The following is a 26,201-nucleotide window of genomic DNA, read 5'->3' as shown; positions in this document are numbered from 1 at the left end:
ACAAACTTAATTTAACATCTTTACCTCCTTTTTTTCAAACCTCTTTGCTAAACAGGCGTTCCCATTATTTAAAACAGTAAAGCTTTACATTCACAGTGTTGTTTTATCTCTCTAAAATATTATATATATATATTTTAAAAACTTTATTTAGAGCAGTGGTCAAACAAAAGAACCAAAACCAGACATCAGTTTCATCATCGTTACTTCATGGGGGAGAAATGTGCATTGGTAAAGTATAAAAATTAAAATGTACATTAAAAAAGCATTGAGCTAAAATTCAGTCAAGAAAAACAGACAAAATATGAAGGAATACATACAGAATATTGTATTAATACATACAAAATTTGAGATAAACGTCAATAAAGAAAAACAGATAAAATATGAGGTAATACAGACAGCCCAGAAAAAAAGAGACAGGATAATATTATAATTTTTTACATCACTACCAGTGTTTCCAATTTAATTTAGTTTACATCATTTGGTTTAATTAGTATAAACTAAATGTATCCCTACCTGGTTTATTTACAATAAAGAAATTCAGCGTTAATGCCTAATTAATTTAGTACAAACCAGTGGATATTCAAAGAAAATATATCAGGCCAAAGTAATCTTTTTCATTTCTTTATCTATCTATTTTTGTATTTTAAATTAAAGTACCACACTGGAGTTAAAGAATAAAAGGTTAAAAGCAGGAATTGTATCTTGTCCATCCAGATGCAGTGATTTGATGCTGCATTTATTACCAAAAACGTCCTGCAGCCCTCTCACAGAAACCCACTGGTATGGTATGGCATCACACCCACTGAGCAGGTTACAAAAAAGGTAAATAATTGGGATGGGAATCATCAGAGCCCTCCTGTCCCGACCTGATACTATATTATCACGATACTTAGGTCAAGATACAATTTTATTGCCATTTTAAATATTTTGCGATATGCTGAGTATTGTGATAACATATATTACAATAGATTGCAATTTGTTACCTTTTTATGGACTGTAAATTAAGGAACAACTTTATCAATGTTATTTATTATCTAATAAGATAGTTTGTGAATGTGTGTGTATTTCGGGCCTGTGTGTATATGACAGCAGAGTGAAAATAAAAATTTCCCCTCAGGGATTAATGAAGTATCTTCTTTTCTTATTCTTTAGTCTATTCATATCACCGCAATTATTTTTACAGTGCAGCAACATGTATCTGGTGGACTGAGAAAGCAACTGATTTTTATTATGCTAGCACGCTACCAACAGTTTAATTTGTATTTGCAATATTAATAATTTATTTAATTAAAAAAAAGAAGATACTTGGCGTCCATGTTTCGACACAATATTGCCATCCAAAATATCTCAGTTGATTTTTTCCCCCCACCCTTAGTAAATAAGGTGCCAGAGTGCGTAAGAAAACTACGGAAGTGTATTACTGCCACATCAGGGAAAAAATAATGGATCAGTATTACGTTATAACGTGAAAAGTTTATTGTTCTAACAAGAAGTTTTTCACGTTATAACAATATAGTTTCATGTTATCCGTGTTTTGGGCCATGTTGGTGCCTGTTCATTACAAATAGCCAAGTGTCAAATCAAAATCGGAGTACTGTATATGGGTGCACCTCCTCCTGCGACCAAATATTGCATTATAATGTGGAACTTTTAATGTCCTAACAATATAAATTATCATCTTATAACATGAAATTTTTCACATTCTTACAATAGAAATGATCAAGTTATAACATGAAAAACTTCTTGTTAGAACAATAAACTTTTCACATTATAACGTAATACTGACTCATTCTTTTTATCCTGGTGTGGCAGCAATACGCTTCTGTAGAAAACAGCATAATAGACCGTGTTGATCAAAAAATATTTCCCCCTACAGAGGTCCGGGTTAAGCCCCCAATGGCCTCAAATCCTAGACACACCCCTGTTAATAAGGCAACGGGCTTGGCTGGTGAACATGATTAGATGGGCTATAAGCTTCTGATTAGTATCATTCAAAATTAAAATAAATTTTCCTTTTTGATAGATGAAGTTTTTTTTTTTTTTTAATATTGCAAGGATTCTTATTTTGTGTGTTGTTGTTTTTTTATAGGAGATTAAAAAAAATGCATTAGGTTAATCGCCTAGGTACAAAGTTGTAGTACCCTTCTTTGTCCAGCAGGAGTCGCCAAATGTTAGCACTGTGTGAGCAGCAGTCCACATGCTGATGTCTTCATTCAGCACAGAGAGGCAGAGACTGTGTCCCGACTGGAGGTTTACTCAGAGTAACTTTTTCCAGCTAACAGCTGTCAGAGAGTCGTTTCTGTCTGCCATATTTGTCTATAAGTAGCGCTCGGCTTAACTTTAAGAGTGTTTTAATAAATGTACAGAGCAGCGAAGAAGAGAAGACCATCCAGCGAATGAGTGTCCGGACACTTTCATCCACGTCCTCAGCTGGGATCCAGACCGACAGGTAAGTTTATGATGGAGAGTTTTAGAAGAGGCTCTTTGAGGCATGGAGGGGAGAAGGTACACTAAATTTACATACTTTTACAGATGTCTGCAGGGACATCTGTTACACGTCTGTTACTCCTACTATTTCTTTCCAGTCTGTCAAGAAACCTTCAGGGACAGTTTGATCAAATGCAACTTTGTTATCAGCATAAAGCAACCGAGAGGAACCTTTAAAGGGATAGTCCAGATTTTTTGAAGTGGGGTTGTATTGGGTACTTATCCATAGTCAGTGTGTTAGGCACAGTAGATGTCAGTCCACACACCCCCAGTTTGGAGAGGCACTCAGGAGTCTGACATGGAAGGCAGGGTCAGCAAAAAACCAAAGTAATATCAGTTCAAGTCTATGTTATATTTAGGATATTTTCACCACTGTACTTTAATGTCAGACAGGGATTTCCAATGGAAAAGTGAAGCGGTTATAATGCTCTCTTCAAAACCAGACTCCATTGAGAAAAACAGTGATTTAACATCAGTGAAAACAGTAGCTGCTGTTGTACCGCTGCCTCCATCAGTTACTTAGTTTGTCTTATTGTGTGACTTTGGTGTTTAAAAGGTTTAGTTTTGATTCAGCAGACTCAATACTTAACAGAAACTAGAAGCACTACTAGACAAGCAGCCCCTGTGTTCAGCGAGCCAAAATGACTGTTTTTTCAATGGAGTCTGGTCCGGCTTTGAGGAGAGCAGAGATGAATGAATGAATCCATTAATGGCTTCCTTGTCAGAACAGGCTGTCTTACCAAAAGGTAAAGCAGTGAAAACACTTTCAATACAGTATTGTTTAGGTATCTGAAATACATTTTGTGTCCTGCCTGCTTCTCCAAATGGGGGGCACACTGCCTGACATCTACTGTGTGTAATACACTGACTATGGAGACAACCCCACTTTGAAAAATCAGAACTATCCCTTTAAGGGCTTGTAGAAAAGGTTTTGCTTTGATTCATTAATTCATTCACTAATCTCCTTCAATTTGCCTCCTGGCGGATCCACATCCGGATGTTGTTGTGATGTTCAATATTTGTTAAGGTGGACTCCCATTAAAACAAATTAATGAAGGTTTCCTCATTAACACACAGGTCCACGTCACCACCTGCAGGCCACCTCACGTGAATGACTTGTCAAACTCAATCCGTTCTCAGCACATCCCAAAAATCTCAGCATCTCTGTTTATATTTGAAGCATGTTTGCAGTTTGACCTGCTTATCTCACTAGTTTAGTTTATTTAAGGAATCCCATTAGAAGCACAGTGTGTTATGTTATGTTATGTTGTCCTGCATGTTGAATGATCACAATGTGGAGCTGTACATGTCTCAAATGTCCCAAAGGTGGAGCAGACCTTGGTGGACGCCCCACCCTCACTAGGGCCACAGTCACCGCTTTCTTTGACCCGAGTATGCCGCATATCGGTTGTCTGTGTTATCTGATGCTACACCTGCTCTGGAAATGGAAATGTAATGCTACATGTGCACCTGGATCCGGGTTTTGTCACAGGCCTGTGACTGTATAGTCTTACACACCTGGCTGGTGTTTTGTATTCAGAGATCCATGCCTTGCTCATTATTTGTGATGGGAGACATGCATCTATATCAGAAACAGTGTCAGCGTGGGTTTCCTCTGGGTACTCCAGCTTCCTCCCACAGTCCAAAGACATGCAGGTTAATTGGTGACTCTAAATTGTCCGTAGGTGTGAATATGAGTGTGAATGGTTGTCTGTCTCTATGTGTCAGCCCTGTGATAGTCTGGTGACCAGTCCAGGGTGAACCCCGCCTCTCGTCCAATGTCAGCTGGGATACGCTCCAGCCCCCCCACAACCCCAACAGGATAAGCAGCTACTGAAAATGAATGATCATTCGTAACATTGATGTTTGAATTCTGAATCATCATTCGAACTGTTTCCGGCTCGTGAGATCCACACATTCCCAACTCCAGAGCCTTGTAAAGTCCAAAAAGATAGCTACAATAATTTCCAAGAATTCACAACATGTTTTCATCTAATGAAATATTCTGCTTCAGTCCATATGTGTTTGCAAAAAAACAAAAAACTGTCTGCTCTCCGACTCGCACGCACCTGTATGAACCGGGTGATCTAGCAGCAACGGTTTCATAAATTACATTTATTATACAGAGAAGGTTGATACAATAAAAGAAAAGACTAATCTGTAATTCAATTAATCACTTTCATCAAACTGAGACTTTTGGTGGAGGATTTAAAAAAAAAAAATAGAGTGATGATGTCATAAAATATGACAACACACCCCAGTAGAAGCTTGAAATGTTAAAAAAAAAAAAAAAAGAAAAAGATACAGCACTAGTTTTAGGAACATACTGTACCTGGCATTCATTACAATGTCCTCATTTTCCTAACATCAAACTGCTTGTCCACTTCTGCTTTCCCTCTTGAGGGGACTCAAAGTCCCCCCTGCTTTAGGGGAAGGCGGCAGGGAGAACGTTCTTTAAACTAACGGAGCCAGGTGAGAAAGCTCTGTTCAACAAATAGTGTCACATTTATGGGCACGTTAAGCTGGACTGTGTTTCCTGGTTCAGTTTCCCCTCTGTATGGTTGCTGCTGGATTGTTTGTGGAGCTTTAACTAACTGCAGATATCTGGCACAGAGCAGAGCCAGAGAAGGTGGGTGGCGTCTGGGGCTCCATCCCTAAATGTGTTTTTTGAAAAGCCCCAATTCCTCAACTTTGTGTCATCCAGGAAATAATATATGCCTGTGTTGCTTATTCTTTATCCCTAGATTAGTCTAATATAGTTGAGTAAATGTTCCTCTGTTGGCCTAATATTTACTTCAAAGTACCGAAGACCACATTTACATTGTTGGGGATCTTCGACTCGCAGTTGGAGCAACCCAGATTATAATAGCATGGATTCAAATGTAGCAGATTTATTAGCTAAACATTGTGTCTGTGAGCTCTACTCCAGCATAGTGAAACAAAAATAGATTTCAAAACTACTACTCATCAAACAAATACATTGCTGCTTTGAGGTGGCAGGAGTGAAAGTGAGTCATCCTCAGCATGTGCTGTGTTATGGTTTCAGAATGATGACGACAGTTGGAGAACAATCAGACGCAAAATAGGATGTAAGCTCTACAGCATGATTTTTCTTTCCCTTGGCAACTATTGTGTTGTTCCCAAATGATAAACAGATTTTTTGGCATTTATTATCTCAGATGGTTTGAAAAATAGTGCATATAGCTGCTGTAAAAAAAAAAAAAACCTTCCCGGGGGAGCCCCCTAGGTTTGGACTGAGCCCCAGATGCTTTCAGCATCTGGCTCCACCCCTGGCACAGAGCCTAGTCTAACATTTCATATGTTTGTGCACAGTGATTGAAGTTGATTCTGTTAGAAGATAAAGGATAACTGTATTCTAAGGTCAGGAGTCAGTTGATTGAACGTAGTGTTGACAGCAATGATTGCAGCTCTCATCAGACGGGGGATTAGGGTGGATTATAAACAGATAGCTTTTAGAGGCAGATGGTGTATGACAGCATTACTGTGTTGTGTTGGCACTTTGTGTGCGAAATAATCCATGGAAGAAGGTCTCAGATCCTTTACTTTAAGTAGCAATACCTCAGTGTTAAAGTACAGAGGTATTAGTAACTACAGCTGTCAGATAAATGAAGCAGATTAAAAAGAACCTCTCCAGCTACCAGTCCACGCTCCATATTTAGTCCGGACGGGGAATTGAACTGACGATTCTCTGGTTTCTAACCCAAGTCCCTGTGGACTGAGCTACTGCCGCCATAAAGTAACAGGAAATGGAAGTACTCCAGTACAAGCACTGCCAAACTGTATTGAAGTACAGTACTGGAATAAATGCACTTTTCACTACTGTTCTACGGTGTCTTTTAGAGCAGTTGTACCCAAGTGGTGCGTCGTGGGTCCATTCTGAACGGACCGCAATGACTCTTAAACTTCCATCCATCCATCCATTTTCACCCGCTTATCCAGTTCGCGGGGGCGGGGGCAGCAGGCCAAGCAAAGCACCCCAGACATCCCTCTCCCCAGCAACACTTTCCAGCTCCTCCTGGGGGACCCCAAGGTGTTCCCAGGTCAGGCGAGATATGTAATCCCTCCAGTGTGTTCTGGGTCTGCCCCGGGGCCTCCTACCAGTGGGACTGACTCTTAAACTTGTCAAGTAAAAAACACACGTTATTTTGAAGTACAGTGAATTCCAGGCACAGAGCTTTAATTCTGAAGTGCCATTTCCTGTTGTAAAGTGACTGACTAAAGGACAGATGTTTGACAGAGACAGCGAACTAGCTTGACGACATGGCCAAAGGAAGTTTGATGCTGAATGTATGGACCTGTGTGGACCTTGAACTAATGACTGAGGAGGAATCTGGACTCTGTGGCTGGACCAGTTGGGAACCACTGTTTTAGAACAGCTTGTGATGATATGACCTGATTTACTGACGCAGATAGCACTTTGTGTGATGTGGCATCTATATGCATCTTCACATCTTCCAATTATAAACGTAGATCTTTTATTTTCATGCGTCTGTGCCGGCGATACTCATGGCTAGAGGCAGTATGTTTTCAGGTTGTCCGTCCATCCGTCTGTCCCATTATTGTGAACACTTTATCTCAGCAATGTCTTGTGGGAATTCCTTTTTTTTTGTGATTAAATATTTTCTTTTTTATTGGAAATCTTGGAAACATGGGCAGTCATAAATTATATTTTACAAAATTGGGAAACACAAAAATTTAGTTATGTAAAAATATCTCTTCAAATGAGGCGTTTGTGTTGCATTTGTGGAGGTACAACTATGAGTCAGTAGTCCAACATCTGGACTATTTTTCCATCCAACTGCAGGTAGATATATGTCTCACAACGTAAGCCTGACATATTTGGTATCTTTGGAAACTTTTAGATCTGCACTAAAGATAAAATAAAACTCATGTAGGCTGTGCAGGATGAGTTTGTAAAGACCGATCCACCACTAGTATTCTGCGAATTAAGACGTTAAATAGTCAATCTTTTTGTAGCTGTCCCAAGAATGAACAAGTGTAAAGATGTTTTTGTAGCCGGCAGCTGAAAATAAAAGTCGTCAGTGTTCTTAAAATGTGCTCAGAGAGAGTGAGAGGAGAGCTTGTTGGGTGTGTGTAGAAGGACACGCACACATATTGACACACACAAACAGAGAGGGATTGTGCAGCCGTGCCCCTCTGCAAAGCAGAGCTGCTACATAAGGAGCTCAGTGTGTTGAACACACCACGCCTCTTGTTCTGTCAACACGTCTTTGGCCATCGTGGCTTGTCGTACATCCTCTTCACCGAAGCAGGATAAATAGGCTGTCATAGTAGAAACTATAGGACCATTTTATGACATGGCTCAGTGGACTTTGCTTCTGAGCTTCTCAGTAAATAGATTTACACATCGTTTTCTGCCTTATTTTTACCAAAGAACTGGTTTGTGTGCTTGAAATAAAACCGTAACTGTAGAGAAGAAAGAACTGCAGTACTGTCAATCAGGTAGGGGTTAAAAACTGTCCTATGGTGGGAGCGATATAGTGTGGGGGGTCACTCTTTTCCTCCCCCCACTTGAAAGGGGCTGCAGGCTCTGTGACGTGACATCGCTGTCAGCAGTTTAGCGTTGTTAGCCTTTCATATTCGCACAAGAATTTTTGAAATTTTGGTCCATTTGGATGAGGTGATGAAGAAAACGGCGAGTACCTGTTTTGAAAAGAGATGCCTCAGCCAGGAAATGTATGGCAGAAGAGCTAAGAATGTCTGCCTGCAAGCCTCCAGGACACCGTAGTTACAAGACCGCTAATAATGACCTCATTACTCTCAACCTAACCATCAGTGCATGATGGGTTTGGTGCTTTGTTCAAGGCTGACGGATGAGATACAAAATGTTCTGGTGACGCAATATGTGTTTGTGTTGGCTGTGGGTGGAGGCAGCAGCAAAACATGTTTTAGCCACCTGATAAATTAATATCAGTTCAAGTGTACGCTATATTTAAAAGTGCATCACCTCCTTACTTTCTGAAGCCATGATATTGCTTTCTTGGCTCAGACAGAAAGAGGCACAGGAGGCTGGCTAGGGCAGTGGTGTTCACACACCAAAAGGCAAATCAAAATCTCAAGGCACACCTGTATGTACGTCTGTATACAAAAGCTAATATAACATGTGCTGTCACTCTTATATTTTATCTCTTATCTTATGACAATAAAGTGATCCATTGTCCCACTCACTGCTCTAAATGTTATCATCCTCACACCGCCTGTCAATCATTGCTTTTAATGTGCCACACACTTTTAATTCCCACGCGTGAACGGCAACAAAAAGGTTCCTCATGATATTTTTTTAAATTAAATCCAATTAAATTACAATTTTTAGCTAGAGTTTGCCTCTTTATTAGGAAATGGGTGCGCACAACATACTGATACAGTCAATTAAAAATGAATTCATAACCTCTCACAGCACACCTGGATTGACATCACAGCACACCATTTGAGAACCAACGGGCTAGGGCAGGGGTAGGCAACCTGCGGCTCCAGAGCCACATGTGACTCTTTGGCCCCTCTGCAGTGGCTCCATGTGACTTCAAAAATTGATATGGAAATGAATGACGTCATTTTTTAAGATTTTAATTTTCATTGATCACTGTTGTAGGCCGAAAGTGATTCTTGAATTCTCCAATTGTAAAAATGTGTAGCCTATACACTGAATAAAAAAATGTTTTAACATTTCGTCAACTAAAATGTGCTTCGTCATTCTACGACCAGGCGCCTTTTCCTCTATATTTTGCCAAACCTCAGTAGCAGCGCCTTTTCCTCTATATTTTGCCAAACCTCAGTAGCAGTGGCTGGTCTTGAGTCTCCCTCGATAAGCTAGCTATAAATTCTTAATCCAAAAAAGGGGGAAAAAAATGAGAATTTGTTGGTGTGTGAATAGGTTAAATTGATTTCACCACCAACACTGCAAAGTTTAAGAACTAAATAACCATAGAAAGCCCACTTCAGAGTGACCGCTTTGTGTTAAAACATATTAATAAATGCTTATTTAGACCTACTGGCTAATTGTTACCTTCATTATAAGGCTCTCGTATGTTTTTTGCAGCTCCAGGCAGATTATTTTTCATTTTGTTTTGGCCAAAAATGTCTCTTTTAATGGTAAAGGTTGCAGACCCCTGGGCTAGGGGATCTATATTTAGTCATGTGGGCAAACATTTATAGAAGGGCTGACATACAGATACCAACCAAAATTTGAATTTTTGGATTTGAATACACTAAAGAAGCAACAGAAGGACATAGAAACCTCAAAAAAATGAGATTACCTTTGCTGCCTAAGAGGATAAATTAACCTTGTAGTTAGATGGATATCAGAAAGCACATAAACACAAAATAGCTTGTGCAAAGGGAAAGAAGGTTGTGGCTTATGCTGACAGGTGATGGTCACTTAAAGGTTCAGCTTGATTCACCAAACCCTCCTCTCTGAATGAGCAGTTTGTTTCTGTTGGTGGACATACTTCCGTGCTCGGTATACGGAGGCTGACAGCTGTTCTGGACTTTTAATTTTACTGTAAAATACATGTTGTCACCTCCCCATTAGTCTTATTTATGGGCTGGTCTTTATTTGATGTGCTCCAGGATGTCAGGTCGGTCACAGGGATGCCATGCGTTGCCTCAGGGTGGACTTTCTGTTTAACTACCCTTTAATTACTAACCACAGGACACATGTTTGTGGTCAGTCCAGTTATACAAGTGTGATTGCGTGAAAGACTTTGGCTGGGAGGCTCCATTAAATAAAGGAAGAAATATAAAGTACAAAAAATAGAAACATAAGAACAAAAGATAAGAGGCAATAAAAAAGATTTCTGTATCTTTACATTCAAGGCAAAATATATACAATTATAGTCATATATGAGGTAAATGTATGTGTGTGTGTGTGTGTGTGTGTGTGTGTGTGTGTGTGTGTGTGTGTGTGAGAGATATTCATTTACTAACAGTTGTAGTAGCAGTTATGGCCCGGGGCAGTGATACTCAACCCCTGGCAACTTGTAGATTGGGTGCTGGGTGAAGGTTGCTGATTGATGGCCCCCAGGCAGAGTAAGTAAGTATCCCTGGCCTGGTATGTGCAGCTGCAGGCTGGGCCGTACACACCACCCTCACCAGCACCTTGTGGTCCACGCTGGTGCAGCTACCATACCAAGTGGTGAAGCAGCCTGCCAGGAGCCTCTGTATGGTGCCCCAGTGGAAGTGCCTGAGAATTTGGGACCTCAGGACAAATTTTATCAGGTGCCTGAGGTCACACAGACAATGTTTGGCTTTATTAAGAACAGGTGTGATGTAGGTAGCCCATGTCAGGTCATTGTGAATATTTGCCAGTGACCTCCTTCCTGTGGGCCGAGGTCCCACAACAGAACTTCACAATGGTGTTTGAGGCCTGTGTCTGTCTGCAGTTGTGGGTGTAGAGGGAATACAGCAGGGTTCTGAGAACACGGCCTTGTGGTGCTCCTGTGCTGAGGGTCAGCAGTGAAGAGATGCCAGCATTCCTGATTCTCTCCTCTCTCAGACTCTACTCTACTCTTTTCCACTATTCTTCTTCAAAGCAGAAGTTGAACTCACTCATTAAATCTGCCTCTTTTCTGTCTGTCCACCCCTAAGACTCCCTGGTTGTCTGCTGAATCGCACAAAGAGTCCTCCAAGATGGTGTTGTCCTCACCACACTCCTACGGGCTTAAGTATATGTCTCTGGGGGTGCTGGTGCTGCAGACTACCTCACTGGTGCTCACCATGCGCTACTCCCGCACCCTGAAGGAAGATGGCCCGCGTTACCTGGCCTCCTCTGCTGTGGTGTCGACCGAGGTGCTCAAGATCCTCGTCTGCACCCTCCTCGTCTTCAAGGAGAGCAGTGAGTAGGAAAAGTCTGTTCGCAGGTGTAGATTTGAACACTACAGGGGACAAGATTTAATATGAATGTCCTCCAGTCTTCTTAATACCAGGACGGCTGACTGTCTCCTCTCTTTGTCTTGTCACTCCATGGGTGGTCCCTCACTGACAACACACTCTCTGTCTCTGCCAGATTTCAGTCCACGGCTACTGAAGGAGGAGATTGTGAACAAACCCGTGGAGACCATGAAGCTGGCGATTCCTGCAGGGATCTACACGCTGCAGAACAATCTGCTCTATGTTGCCTTATCCAACCTGGACGCAGCCACCTATCAGGTAACATATGAGTGTGCTGGTTCAAGTTCAGTGTGTGTGTGTGTGTGTGTGTGTGTGTGTGTGTGTGCCTATAACTGAACTGGCCACTCTCATGGCTTAGTTTGAAACCAATGTTCTCTCATCATATTTACACACCTGACTGTGCGTCTTAGTGTTGTGTTTGTGTTGTGCGCCACACAGGTCACATACCAGCTCAAGATCCTCACCACAGCGTTGTTTTCTGTCTCCATGCTGGGGAAGAGGTTGGGCTTCTACCAGTGGCTCTCCCTGCTCGTACTAATGGCTGGAGTCACTCTAGTGCAGGTAACAGCAGACACTGAAGCTGCACAGTGCCTGAGCAGTTTACACATGCATTCGGGTTTATCTGCTGCATGGGTGTGGGATCTGACTTCACTGACTCATCACACAGTTTAGTTAGAATAAACAGTTTTATTGCTCTAATTGGCAGATGTTTAGTTCTGCACTCCTCCCTGCATGTGTTGACCAGTGTTTTATCCTCCGCAGTGGCCCACAGAGTCTGAAGGTGACTCTGAGCAGAAGATCCTGACAGCAGGCTCCCAGTTTGTGGGACTGATGGCTGTGCTGATGGCCTGTGTGTCCAGTGGCTTCGCTGGCGTTTACTTTGAGAAAATCCTCAAGGAGACCAAACAGAGTGTGTGGGTCCGCAACATACAGCTGGGTGAGTAACTATGGCCTCGGTTTGTCTGGCAAGAAGTGACCATAATATGTCAAAGTTGGTGTGTGTGTTTCACTAATTCATCCTCCTCTCACACAGAAATTCATGTTAAATTTCAACATGAACTGTAGAAGGTTTCATCATTTTATTGTTGGTCATTGCCTAAGCAAAGATATTTTCTGAAATGTTATGCCAATAAAGCACATTTAGCTTTAAAGTTAAAATTGGACAGAGGGATTTTTTGCAAGCTGGCAACCCAAAGTTGGTCTTACTGATGGGTTATCACTGATCTATAAAGACTTAATGATTGGTTTAATAACAATAAGAAAGCCCTTAGTCACTGTTTTTAAATACTCATAAAATAAACCAAGTTTTGATAGAAGGTTTTAGCAAAAAAGAAAAATTCCTTTGTTTTGACCATTGATTATTTGCGACTGTTCGACACCAACACACAACAACACTGATTGACATGGGTGTCTTTTAGCGTTGCTGTGTTTCCACCCCGGATAGTGCCATGAAAAGTGTTTTTATGCCTCCGCACTGACAACAGCGGGGACTGGAGGATTATGTTTTCGTGTTGTTCATCTGTCCATATCATTCTTGTGAACGCAAAAATCTCAAGAATGCCTTTCTTCAGATTTGGGACAAATGCCCCCTTTCACTTTGACCAAAGGTCAAGGTCACTGTGACCTTGTCTGTCTCATTGACACAGTATCTCCAAAACACCTCGAAGGAATTTTTCTCAAATTTGGGACACACGTCCACATGGGCTTAACAAAGAACTGATTAGAATTTGGTGGTCAAAGGTCACTGTAAACTCACAAAATATGTTTCACACAAATGTCTAACAGGATGAAATGATGAAGTGCTGACATTTTATGTCCAAAAGGTCAAAGGTCAGCCTCACTGTGACATCATAGTGTTCTGCAAAAACACTTTACTCATTACTCAGTGTCATATCTCAGGAACAGAAGGGAAAACATTTGGTCAGATACTGAATTGGTGACACTAATCTTGAAACCTTGAATCTGTGCTGATTGTGTAGATCTTCTGTGCTGCCAGAGGGAAGATGTGTGTGAAGCATCCATGATTTCACAGGCATGGATGCAAACTGTAACTGCAACCTGACTGGTTCACGTGGCTGTAGACTGATGTTTCCATATTCTGATAAAATCACCCAGGTGACGACATCAGAGTTAGGATTCAGGGGCCAGTTGCACAAAACACCTTAAGTTAAGATTTTCCTTCAAGTCCTAGTTAAGGTTTTTTCAAAATAAAATTGGGTGTACAAAACACCCTAAAGTCTTCTCTTCAAGGTTTCCTTATAATGTTTGCACAAGTTTTCATAGTTTCCTCCTCCTGTCTCGGTCTTGTACTTTAGGAACCTCTAGACTGTTGCACAAAATACCTTAGCAACCAAAGCAAGGGAAAAAAAGGAAACTTAAGGTACCTGACTCTATCTTAACTGCAACATGACCGAGTTTATGGTGATAAATGAAAAAAACGAGCACACCCCAAGAAGAGTATTCTGAGACCAGGAGAACCCAGTGGATACGCTTTTGATTTTACACATAGATTTGACTGAATTAATTTTCATTGCTTCCTCCTACAGTTGTTTTCTATTTTGTGGTATTTGAGGATCAAATTTACTTTGTAGGATGTGCTTTCTGTGATTGTATAATCTTTTCCTCCTCTGACCAATATGGTTTTCTTGCCTTTTTATCTTCTGACATATTTTCACTATCTAACTAGAAGCCAACTTTGTGAGACGATAACAGGCATCACAAGCGTGAGTCCAAAAAACTCCATGGAAACTTTTTCTGCTGTGTCTGCACACAAAAAGTAGCACCGCACTATATATCTGTGAGCATCAGATGGATCAAACCAGCCGGATCTTGTAAAATACTCCCTTTTGTTTTTAAAGTGTGAAATTCAGCCAGGTGAAATGTATCTCCCCCTGTCCTACTGACACATGGGAAATAATACACCTTTTGAATTTCAGTATAACAAAGAACCCTGTTTCACTGACACACCTAATGTTGGCGCACTCCGCCTCTGCATTCATGTCTTTAAAGATATATCGCCACAAATAAAAGATAAGTAATGAATAACAATACAGTGACAGTAATTATTAAATAAATAAATGGCTTATCTTATCTTAGCTGCGAGCCTCTATTGTATGTCGCTGTTTTATTGTGCCTCTTGATTGCAGCAGAAGCTCATATTATGCTCCCTATTAACTCTGAAACAACTTAAGTACTGTGTGCCAGTGGAAATATATATTGTTTGTGATACTGATATGGCCTACTGTTGTTATTGGCCATTCTGCTCTGGATGTAACGGCTTAGTTGATGTGAAACTAAAATACTTAGTGAGATGAGAATCACACACTGCAGAAGACAAAGAGAAAATTCTGTCTTTCACATGAACACCAATTAATTGGATCCAATTCTACATGCCAGTGATCAGTAATGAGTTTGTTGTGTGGAATAGATTACAAATGGCTCATTTCCTGATAACATTGTAAAATCATTCATCAAAATATCATTTCAGTGCCATTGCCTTTTTTTCTTGTAGCTTCACAAGCCAGATTAACAGGTTTCCTCTCACAGAGATTACAGATAAGAAAGGTAATGTTGCACAAGTGACCTGATTATGCTTTTAAAGGAATATTCCACCCATAAATTAACCATTTGTTTATCAATTACTCACCCCTGTTACTTTGAATTTGGACCCTCTTTACTCAAGTTAATCAAGACTCTTAACTATTTTTGGATTCTTCGTTTACTGTGGAGGTGTGCAAGAAAAACAAGGTTTACTTCACAAATTCAAGGTGACTCAGGGTCAGAAATTGATTTATGGGTGAAGTATTTCTTTAAGGCTGATAAAGGGAGGGTGCTGCTTTACTAATTCTTCTCAGATATAAAGTTGGCAGCGGACTGTGCCAGCCGTGGTAATCAAACTGTTTTTTCTGTTACATTAAAACTCAAAGACATAATATTCCTTCTTCATAACTAGATGACAACAAAAGAATATGATATTATATTGCTCACTGCTCAGGCAAGAAGATTGCAAAATATATATAACACAGCAAATGCAATTGCTATCTTCCTCTTAAAACCTGAAGTTGTTTTTTAATGTTAATGGAAACGTGTTTAGGACAGGAATCTGGTCAGATCAGGTTTGATACATTTGATACGTAACATTTAGTAAAAGCAAGAATCTGATTTTCCCTTTGAGAGCATGGATGGATTGGTTGAACCTGGCCTTCACCTGCAAGATATCACCCAAATTGATACATACCAACCACAAGGAGACTCAAAATGACCACAAAAAGACACATATTGACCTTTACAGAAACACAAAATGACAGCAAAGACATGCAAAGGAACTATGGGAGGCACAAAACAACCAAAAATGACACAAATATACATTAAAGAGACACAAATGACTTTAAAGAGACAAAAAACAACCAGAAAGGGATGCAAAGGAACTACTAAGAGACACAAAACAACCAAAATCGACATACATATACCTCACAGAGACACAAAAAGACTTCAAAAAGACACATATTGACCTTTACAGAAACACAAAATGACAACAAAGACATGCAAAGGAACTACAGAGACACAAACAACGAAAAAAGACGCAAATATAACTTAAAGAAACACAAATTACTTTAAAGAGACGAAAAATTGACCAAAACGAGATGCAAAGGAACTACTATGAGACACAAAACAACTACAAAGACACACAAAACAACCAAAAACGACACAAATATACCTCAAAGAGACTCAGATTGACCTTAGATAAACACAAAATGACAATAAAGAGATGCACAGATGGCTGAGTGAATGGAGCGGACACCTGTCAGACTTGACAAAACAATAACATCTCTCCTGAAAGACCTGAATGACCGTGTGTGTAAATCTCTCACTAAATGTTACACTCAGATGAACCCTGTGGGAAGTAGCTTTGGCTGTTACCTCAAATACAGTGACCTCTAGTGGCAGCTTGGTGCAATGGGACAAATTCTGAAGGCATCAAACTGATAAAAGAGGAAAACAGCCCGTCCTAAACTCTAGCTAAACTAATGGCACCATCCCATCATGTTTGCTTTTGACTTACGAGGAAAGACTAAAGTTGAATAGGGTAAACAACTATAAGGAATAATAGATATCTAATTTCTTACATTAGGCAATTATTTTTGTATAACAAGTTTTCTGGAATTTTATTTTTTAATGCATATTGTGCACTATCAAATTAAATATGTGCTAATCTGCATACATTTCCAAAACACTGGATAAAGCCAGGTTTAAAATTCTTCAAGATTTTCAAAGAGAAAAAAAGAAATTTCACCATGTTTTTAGGAATAAAATATATAAATCTTGCTATGAATTACAAAAAGAATTCCCATAAACCTTCAGAATATAGACAGGAATAAAAGTCTTGTGTATGTAAGTGCATATGGAAGTGGAAATTTCTGACTCAGAGTCTGAGGGGAAAAAAATGCATTTTGAGAAAAAAAATCCTTTAAAGATATGTATTGTAAAATTGTCAGACCAAAATAAGACACCACAGGTGAATCGGGTAAAAAAAAAAAAATTAACTAAGCATAATAGATTTCAACATGAAAGTTCCCCAGTTAAATACTTAGATTAAGACAATTACTTTTTGTATTATAGGTTTTCTGAAAATGTATATTTAAATATGGAAATGAGGCATTGTCTAATTAAATATGCACTTTTTGCATCAATTTCCAGGACAGAAATCTGCACTATAATAAACCTACATGTGTATTTTGGATGCTTTCTGTCTACCAGTCTACAGGAGCAAAAAAGCCCAAAATCTCAAAATTGCAGTGCATGAAAAAAACGTTTTCACCTGTAGTGTCTCACATTAAAGGTCCAGTGTGTAGGATTTACGGGCACCTGCTCGCAGAAATTGTCCATTTGATATTCATACTTACGTTTACATTAGTATGTAATCACTTGAAAATAAAAACAGGCGTGTTGTTATTACCTTAAAATAACTACATATGGAGCTGGTCCTCATCCACAGAGTCTGCCATGTTGTTCTACAGTAGCCCAGAATGAACAAATGGCTCTACATAGGGCTATTTGCATTTTCGGGTCAGCCATTGTCGTCCTACACGCTTGGTACACGGTTTCAGTTCTGTGACCTCACTACTAGATGCTACTAAGTCCTACACGCTGGACGCATCTTCTTTTAATGAGGTCAGTTAAAGCATCACTATATCTTGTAGCTGCCACAATAACCTCACCTCTCTGTCTCTCCTTGTGTCCTCCAGGTTTGTTCGGCTCTGTGTTTGGCTTCTTAGGAATGATGGTTTATGACGGCCAGAGGGTGAGCGAGTCGGGAATGTTCCAGGGCTACAACACCATCACCTGCACGGTTGTTGTCTTACAGGTTTGATCATGATGCTTCTCTTCATTCTGACATTTTGTAAATTGCCACTAAAAATTCATTTCGTGTCCACGCTCATATCTTGGTTCATGTTTTGTGTGTTGGTCTGGAACTCTGTCCGCAGGCTCTGGGCGGGTTGGTCATAGCAGTGGTCATTAAATATGCAGACAACATCCTCAAAGGTTTCGCTACCTCTCTGTCCATCATCTTGTCCACAGTCATTTCATATTTCCTGTTGGAGGACTTTAACCCTACAAGGTAAACACATGCATGCTCACTCACACTCCCGCAAGGCCTGATTGTGATATGCAAATTATTAATATATATAATTATTATTTTTTGACATGCTAGCTGTGTGGCTCTGTGCAATGTCAGGCTTTCAGTCTTCTGTTGGTCCATCCACCGCTTTGGTCCAGAATAAAACAACTATTAAACAAATTGCCATTGAATTTTGTGTAGGCATTCATGGTTCCTAGGTGATGTAATCTACAGAACTTTGACGATCCCCTGAATTTTCATCTAGTATCACTATGTGGTTGACATTTTTAGTTTTGAATAAAACAGCTCAACAACTATCTGATAGATTTCCATGAAGTTTGTACAGGTGTTCAGGTTCCACGAAAAGAGTTGTTAAAACAAAAAAAAATACTGTTTCTCGAGCTCATCCAGCAGGGCAAAATTTCAATTACGATCAAAATGATCAAATTCCTGCAAAACTAATAACATTCCCATCAGCCCCAGCTGTACTTTGTGTTTAGTGCTAATTAGCAAATGTGGGCACGCTAACATGCTAAACTAAAATACTGAACGTGGCAAACAAAACAATAGAGACTTCCCTCAGCCAAGCAGTTAACTTCTGGTTCAGCACATCGCTGACGAGAATGGGGATAAAAGGATTGTGCAGCTCTTCTTCTAGACTTTACAAACGTTATCAGACTGAATAAATCAAATGCTGATAGTGAAACAAGTCATTTTGCGGGGGCTGTTCTGCTCAAAAAAATGTATCCACTGATTTACATCTCTTTCGCCATTTAAGACAAAAGGGGAAAAAGTCTGTTTGGGCCAAAGGGCATGATGTAATTATACTATTTGGCCTCTACTAAATTTGGCTTTGAAGTCCTGTGCACCTCCTGGGGGCCTGGTAAGAGATAAAATGTGATTTTGATTTTGGGGGTAAACTGGCCCTTTAAGCACAGCCTCACAGAGCCGCTAGCATGGGCTGTAGACTCTTAATCATATTCACATGACATACGCTGAGTACACAATGTGATAGTTTTTTTAAATTCACTATTAATGCCTCTTTATTTTCCCTCTTTTGTGTCCTGTTCCTGCCTCAGTGTATTCTTCCTCGGGGCAATGCTGGTTATTGCTGCCACATTTCTTTACAGCAAGGAGAGCAAACCTGCCAGCGGCAGCGCTGTCAAAGTATAAACAGTTACCTCTGTGAAGTACTCTACCTGACAGACGTGACGACTGGTACCTGACAGAGACAAGAGCAGGACTCTGTGAACTGTGTCAGCGAGTCTGGCACGAGGAAATTAAGAATGCAGGAAATGCGATAAAACCTGTTACTGCCAAACAACCACAGCTGGAGATGGTTGAGGCTGAATGTACCCACTCCTCTCCTCACGCTGGAAAAATGCTGCTTTGCACAAACGATGGGGGTCAGTAATATGAAAAACATTTGCTTCATGTATTTTTTAAAGGGTTTTCTTTTGAAATACGAACAGGAGTACAGTGGAGCAAACTTTACACGTCAACAAACATTGTTGCAGTAAAACTAATATGCTGTATGACAATTATCTGTCAGATGTACTGTAAAAACAATTTACAGGGACCAGGAGGAGATTATGAGGGCCTTGTGGATATTTGGGAAAAGATTTTTATATATTTAAATATATTGTATTTATGTTTTGTGGTATATGGGATGTTTTTACTTAACAGAAGGGCATTAACGGTGCTGGTATCGCCTGTCTCAAAGAGAGGAAAAACCTCAACAGAGCTTCCATCTAGTGGTGGAATGAGGCGCAAACTTGCTGCAAAGAGGAGGGGTTACCTTTGGTCAAAGATGCTGAATGTCCTTTTTATATGAGATAAGATAAGATGGCATATGACTGCTTTCACCTTGCTGCTCACAGTCTGAGTATTTTTGTTTTATCAAAAACATTCATTCCTCTGTTATTTAAATGCAAAATTGAGGTCTTTTGTGAGAACAAATGAATAAATTAAAGCATTTTGTGTTGAAACAACCAGCTTTGCCTTGATTTTTTTTCTTACTTCAAAGTGAAATGAAGAGACACATCGGAGCTGTGTGTGTACGTGTGCACACTCTCTCTCACACACACACTCATGCATACACACAGGCACACCCATGAATATTTTGAACCGTCTTTTTTTTCAGTTCCAGTTGCAGTGCACTCGGAAAAAACCAAACCAGTCTCTATAGCAACAGATGGCTGGTTGAGCTGCGGTGCAGCGACAAATGTAGACACACTGAATCAATATAACCTATTTTAACCTCTCTGAGTACATTTACAACAGCCATTTTTATTCAACCCTGAAAAATAAAAAAAGGAGATTGAGGCAAATGAAAAATACACATCTTTCCCATGTTGCCAGTTTTTCTCCCTCTGTTTTTGTTTACAGTCACAGATAATCTTTGCATAGTTGTGGAATCAGAGTGTATTTGGATGGAGATAGTGTGTGTGATGAGGGTGGACGGACAGGGGAGAAAACAAGCAAGCAGATTGGGAAGGTGAGGCGTGAACCTGGAGAGAGGCACAGATGGAGGATGAGTCATGTGACTCCTGTGTAGAGTGGCAGGCAGGGACTTGGACTGAGACCAGGATAAGCCCACTGGACAGACCAAGCCATGACACAGGAAACCTTCATCTGTGATTATCTGCAGAGCCATCTGCAGAGCAGTATAATATACGTCAGGGATGCTCAACTTGGTTTGCCACTTTTGCAGAATGACAGGAGGCCAGTTAAAGGTCCAGTGTGTAGGATATAGGGGGGTATTTTGACAGAAAAGGAATATAGAAGTGTGTTTTCTTTAGTGTATAATCACCTGAAAACTCAAATTGTTGTGTTCTGGTGACCTAAGAATGAGCTTTTATATCTACATAGGGAGCAGGTCTTTGTCCATGTTGCATCGCCACGTTAATACAGCAGCCAAGAACGGACAAACCCAACACTGGCTCTAGATAGGGCCATTCACGTTTTCACGTTGGCAGCCCCCCTGCGATGAGCCAAACAGCGTTGGAAAAACACAGAACTTACTTCTTTATTCAGTGTCTTTACCGGTTTAAATCACCGGGTCTGTTTGTTTTGAAGAGGAAAAGACCTCTGCGGATTATTCGGCTTCCGCTAAAAACCTCCTGAACAATGAGCACTGAAGGAATTCTAACCAGGAGTTCACGCTTTCCACGTGAGCGAAGGTTCAGCTTGTGGCAATCTGCAATCCTCACCGCTAGATGTCACTAAATCCTACACACTGGTCCTTTAACAAACATTAACAATATTTATCAGTATATATAATAAATTAATTGCCAGTTTTCAACCTTTTCGATGTTTGCAACAGGCAAACCCAGTGGCAGCAGCCCCTGTGCAGGGCTGTGTGCACAGGGGTGTCTCTAGGATTTGAAGGCATTAGGGCCTCAGCTTGCACTTCTGCCAGGGAAGTCTGGGGGATCGAAGCCATGCTTCTTATGATCTCTCCAGAAAAAAATACAAAACATTTCCAGTGTAAATCAATTTATTTGCTTTTTGAATTAGAAAATGGTTAGCTGGCCACCCTGCACCCGATTGTGAGCCCGTAAGTTGAGAACCACTGATATACATTAACGATATAATGAGAAACTGTAATATGACCTCATAAACCAGTCTTAAATAATGGCACTAAATTGAACAAATCATTTTCAAAATGCAGTCTGGTTTAATTCCACACCAAGGAAACCATTAAGAGTACATTTAGATTCCCTGATTGTAGGAAGATTTATGTAACTCGGTAGTGCAACATGGCCTGATTAGTGCCACATCGAATCTACCTTAGGTCTGAGTACAATTCGGCTTCATTCCAGCTACCGCCCTCTTGTTTTAAATTTGCTGTATGGCACTATTCCAAGTCATTTACACTGCACTTATTGAAAGCATAGTTGACATTATTTATTTAATGTGGTAACAGGTCCAGCTCCTTCCTCTGATCGTTTGTCACCCATCTGAATAAAATATCAGCTGCACGACTGAGTTGAAAATACGTTGGTGCATAAGTTTGGTGTGTTAGCAAAACTCCAGTGAAAACTACAGCAGGTTTGTTCTTCTTCCAGACTTTTATGCAAGGTGGGTGCTCTTAATACAATCTGATTGATGCATGAGTTAATCTTAACCTAAAAAGATTCATATAATACTTTGTCTCTTTTAAAATTCTCTGAATACATCCTTTAACTCTGGTACTGAGTGTGCTGAAGGCCTTAGTTGGCACTGACGAGGTTTGACCAGCCCGCAGGGTTTTTTTTTGTTTGTTTTTTTTGGCTGACTTTTCAATCAAAATGTCTTCAGGTATCAAGTTATACAAAACAAATGCTATTCTTAAACTTCTCAAGGACGATTTCTCTTGTCTCTCTCACGCTCTCATGCAATAAGATCTACATAAGGATGCAGGATGCAGTTCTCGTTGGTGTCTAATACCTCTGTGGTACATCTAAAAACAGCGTTCCTTGTTTGCTAAAAAGCAGGCAGAACTCTTTAATGCAGTCCAAAACTTGTCGGGGGCCAAAAACAGCCTTGATGCAACCCAGGCTCTTGACACAAGTTTGTTGTAGATTTCCGTTCTGACACTGTGTTGTGTCAGATCCAAGATGTAATATCCACTCTGGCTTGTTATAATGGTCCACTTAAATCTTTCAGGGGCAATGAGCCACTGGCATCTTAAGCGCAGGGAAACCATCAATTCTCTCTTCTCTGATTGGCTTCAGGACTTCATCACCTTCATACCCCCTATCCTGCAAGAGGGAACAATCAACACTTTAGTATGTGCAACCGTTTGACCCTCTTATTTTGGCGGGATGACCACTAGTGGCGCTCCTCTCCGTGGCCTCCACATTAGCACTTGGGCGTCGTTGGCATTCGGCCTCCCCAGCGCATTGGGGGGGATGGGCTCCTGGTAGTTGAGGATGTGCGGCTGCTCCTGGTAGGGACGACCCACCAACGAGGCCCGAGAGCCTAGAGGCATGTCAGGGTCCACGGCAATGTCCACTCGCATCCGCCACCGCACCGTCTGCAACACAATGCGCTCCTGGGGGAGGAGAGCAGTGTAATGTTAAAGGGACAAATCACCCCATATTCAAAAATACATATTTACATGTGGTGCTGTTTATCAGTCTAGATTGTTTTGGTGTGAGTTGCTGAGTGTTGGAGATATCAGCCGTAGAGATGTCTGCCTTCTCTCCAATATAATGGAACTAGATGGCACTCGGCTTGTGGTGCTCAAAGCGCCCAAAAAACCACGCTTGAAAAACTCAACAGCAATGTGTCTTTCCAGAAATCATGACCTGGTTACTCCAGATAATCCACAGACCTTGTTGTGAGCAGTTTCATGTCAGAATTATTTTCTTTCTACCGAATTACACCCATCAACCGTATCACTATGCAGAAAAAAAGCATGCATCTACTCAGAGGACGACGTCATTAATGGTTATATCTCGTGCTCTCGACCATGAGTAGATGCACACTTCCTTCTGCACGGTGATACAGTTGGCAGGTTTTGGTCAGTAGAAAGAAAATAGTTCCTATATGAAACTGCTCACAACAAGGTCTGTGGATTATCTTGAGTAACCAGGTCATGATTTCTGGAAAGAGACATTGATGTTGAGTTTTTCAAATGTACTTCTTGGCGCTTTGAGCACCACAAGCCGAGTGCCATCTACCTTCATTATATTGGAGAGAAGGCAGACATCTCTATGGCTGATATCTCCAACACTCGGCAACTCACACCAAAACAATCTGGATTGATAAATAGCACTACAGGTAAGAGATAAAATACATATTTTTGTACACACACGCACATGAAGAGTCAAAGCTTCAACTGATTGTGCATTATGACCTCTTCGGCTAATCAATGTGTAGTTAATGTGCATCTTAATAAATGATACATCACTTTGGTTTTGTTGAATATAATTTTATCCTAACTGACACAGAAGAAAGTTTAGCTAAAATACAGATCTTTAATGTCAGTTTTCTGTCCCTATACATGCATGCTCTTCCTCTGCTCTCCACGTTTCAACCAACAATAGCCTAATCTACAAAAGCCTAAAAAGAATATAACTCTTCCACAAAGACAGTACATGAATACTGTCAGCATTTAGACACATTTCAAGCTAGACTAACTCCTGATGGGCTGTTGCAGGGGCTTCGTTCAGCAGAGTTGAAGGCAATGATGATGTACTTTGTAACTTTACACCACAAAGGAAAAGTGCAGGGGGGGGGGCGATGATTACATCACAGTCAGTCTGTGTGTGTAATGCAAGAGCAGTCTCTGAAGATGTATAGCCAGTGTTTTTCATTTAAAGCGGGCAAAACATATAACTGTGACAACACTGGAGGAACAACACAACATTATTAAGACATGGTGCAAGTGGGAACACACTTTTTCATCTCCAATACCAGGCTGTGTTTTTGTCCTACCTTGGTGACGGAGTTCATCGCCACCAGCCAGGTGATGAAGCTCTGGTCCCGGGTGATGTGGGTCAGCATGGGCGTGTTGCTGTTGCTGATGGGCACTGCCCAGGTCACGCTGGGGTAGAAGTTGTCGTTCATGCTGACCGTCAGACGGGACGGTTTGGATGTGGGTCCGGTCAGGGTGACTGTCTCGGTGGTGTTGCCATACCAGGGGTAGCTGACGCCGTCTGAGTCGCTGATGGCCTTGACCCGACCCTCTCGCAGCTCTGGTAACTCCCAGCTGGACCTGCGGCAGTGGACAGAAGAGGACAGAGTGAGAGGCTTTTTTTGGCAGTGGCAGGTGCAGGGTCTGGATGTTCTGAGTGTGTGTGAGAGATGTGCGCACTATACCCAAACACACTGAGCTCAATCAGTTGCAGAAAGTTAGGGTTCTGCTATACACTCACATGCCAATATCCCCATAGGTGTTGTAGAACTCCATCTGGGTACAAGCCTGGATCCAGCCCACCACCCAAGTTTCATTGCGGGGCACTGGTGGCATCACAACCCCTGCTGAGGCCCTGAAGTAAGGCGTCTTGTAACGAAGCACAATCGGCGAGTTCTCCTCAATGATGGTGGGACACTGGTCAATAGAGGCTGACACCTCATACACCACAATGTTCTCCCGTCTGATGCGGGGCTTGCATGCGATGCTCTGAATACAGCCCATAGTGCAGGCAGCAAGCAAAATGAGCAAAACCAGAGAAGAAGGGAGCAAATGATACCTGGCCAGTATGCACATCAGTCCCCTCCGGGGTCCACCCTTGCCTGGAGAGCAGATCTAATCTTTTAATTGCCCATCATCACTGATTGGTTGGGAAGGAGGTAAAAAGAAGAGAGAAAATGATGGGGAGTGTCACAGTCACCATTGATGAAACATAAGAGCTTCCACCATGATATATTCAGGATGATACGGAGGTGAGAGCGCAGTGGGGCCTGGGGGGGAAGTATCACAGATCTCCGCAGCCTCCTCCCCCCGGTCTGCCTGCTGACTGCCGCACTGCCCTTGGCGCTCGTCCCCAGAAACTGCAATCCGGCCTCCCCTGGGCTGCTGCTGCTTCTCCGCCGTGCGTCCGGAGGCTCCTCTGTTCCCTGTCGAGTCCACACGTCCGGCTGCACGTCGGTGCCCCTTGATCCTGCTGCTCTGCTCCCGGCTCTGCGCTGTCATGTCAAGTGGCGACAGGGCAGCCAGGTGCGTCAGAGGAGGGGGGCTGGATGCCTTTTGTTTGCTTGGCTTTCCTGTATTAGCCCTACATTCGCGCGGCGCCCTCAAAAGACAAAATCGGGCTCCTCATCACCTTGACCTACATGAAAAGAAGCTTCATCAAACGAGCGAGAATGTGTCTTACAAAAGCGAAACAACAGGGCTATAACAGGCGATTTATATGTTTTCCTCGCAATGTGTTTCCATTCTTGGGGATGCATGAATGGTGCATCATGAATGGAGGCAGCGAGGCAACATAAACGTGCAGAAAACAGTGACTATACCCAGCCGCTCGAGCGCCTCGCGGTTAGTCGTCTCATCGTTTGGTCTCCTCGCGCTGGTGAGCATCGCGGACCGGAGAGCATCCTTTTCCCGGCCGCCTTGTTCAGTTTGGAGGTGCTGATGCTAGGGAGGCAGGGGAGGGGCGTCACCCGACCTCTGCATTGAAAAAAATAACAAGTGCAAGTGGGCGTGTCTACAGGCCCGCATCAGCGCTTCCTGCAA

General features: G+C 41.5%; 2 protein-coding genes across 2 annotated transcripts; one reads left to right on the top strand and one right to left on the bottom strand.

Moving 5' to 3' along the window:
* Positions 1–2,233: 2,233 nt before the first annotated feature.
* Positions 2,234–20,018, top strand: slc35a3b (solute carrier family 35 member A3b). Its single transcript, XM_050032781.1, has 8 exons — positions 2,234–2,449; positions 11,113–11,359; positions 11,531–11,673; positions 11,854–11,976; positions 12,178–12,352; positions 17,661–17,779; positions 17,901–18,034; positions 19,114–20,018. The coding sequence occupies exons 2-8, from the start codon at positions 11,155–11,157 to the stop codon at positions 19,205–19,207; spliced, it is 993 nt and encodes a 330-aa protein (XP_049888738.1). The 5' UTR covers positions 2,234–2,449; positions 11,113–11,154; the 3' UTR covers positions 19,208–20,018.
* A 305-nt stretch (positions 20,019–20,323) lies between these two features.
* On the bottom strand, positions 20,324–26,145 carry fam78ba (family with sequence similarity 78 member Ba). The gene is made up of 3 exons (XM_050032782.1): positions 24,901–26,145; positions 24,461–24,740; positions 20,324–23,072 (listed from the first exon to the last, which is right to left on the bottom strand). The coding sequence occupies exons 1-3, from the start codon at positions 25,233–25,235 to the stop codon at positions 22,830–22,832; spliced, it is 858 nt and encodes a 285-aa protein (XP_049888739.1). The 5' UTR covers positions 25,236–26,145; the 3' UTR covers positions 20,324–22,829.
* Between the last annotated feature and the right edge of the window lie 56 nt (positions 26,146–26,201).

This window comes from Epinephelus moara, chromosome 21 (assembly GCF_006386435.1).
Source record: "Epinephelus moara isolate mb chromosome 21, YSFRI_EMoa_1.0, whole genome shotgun sequence".
Taxonomy (NCBI): Eukaryota; Metazoa; Chordata; class Actinopteri; order Perciformes; family Serranidae; genus Epinephelus; species Epinephelus moara.
This window is presented reverse-complemented; position numbering and strand designations above follow the sequence as displayed.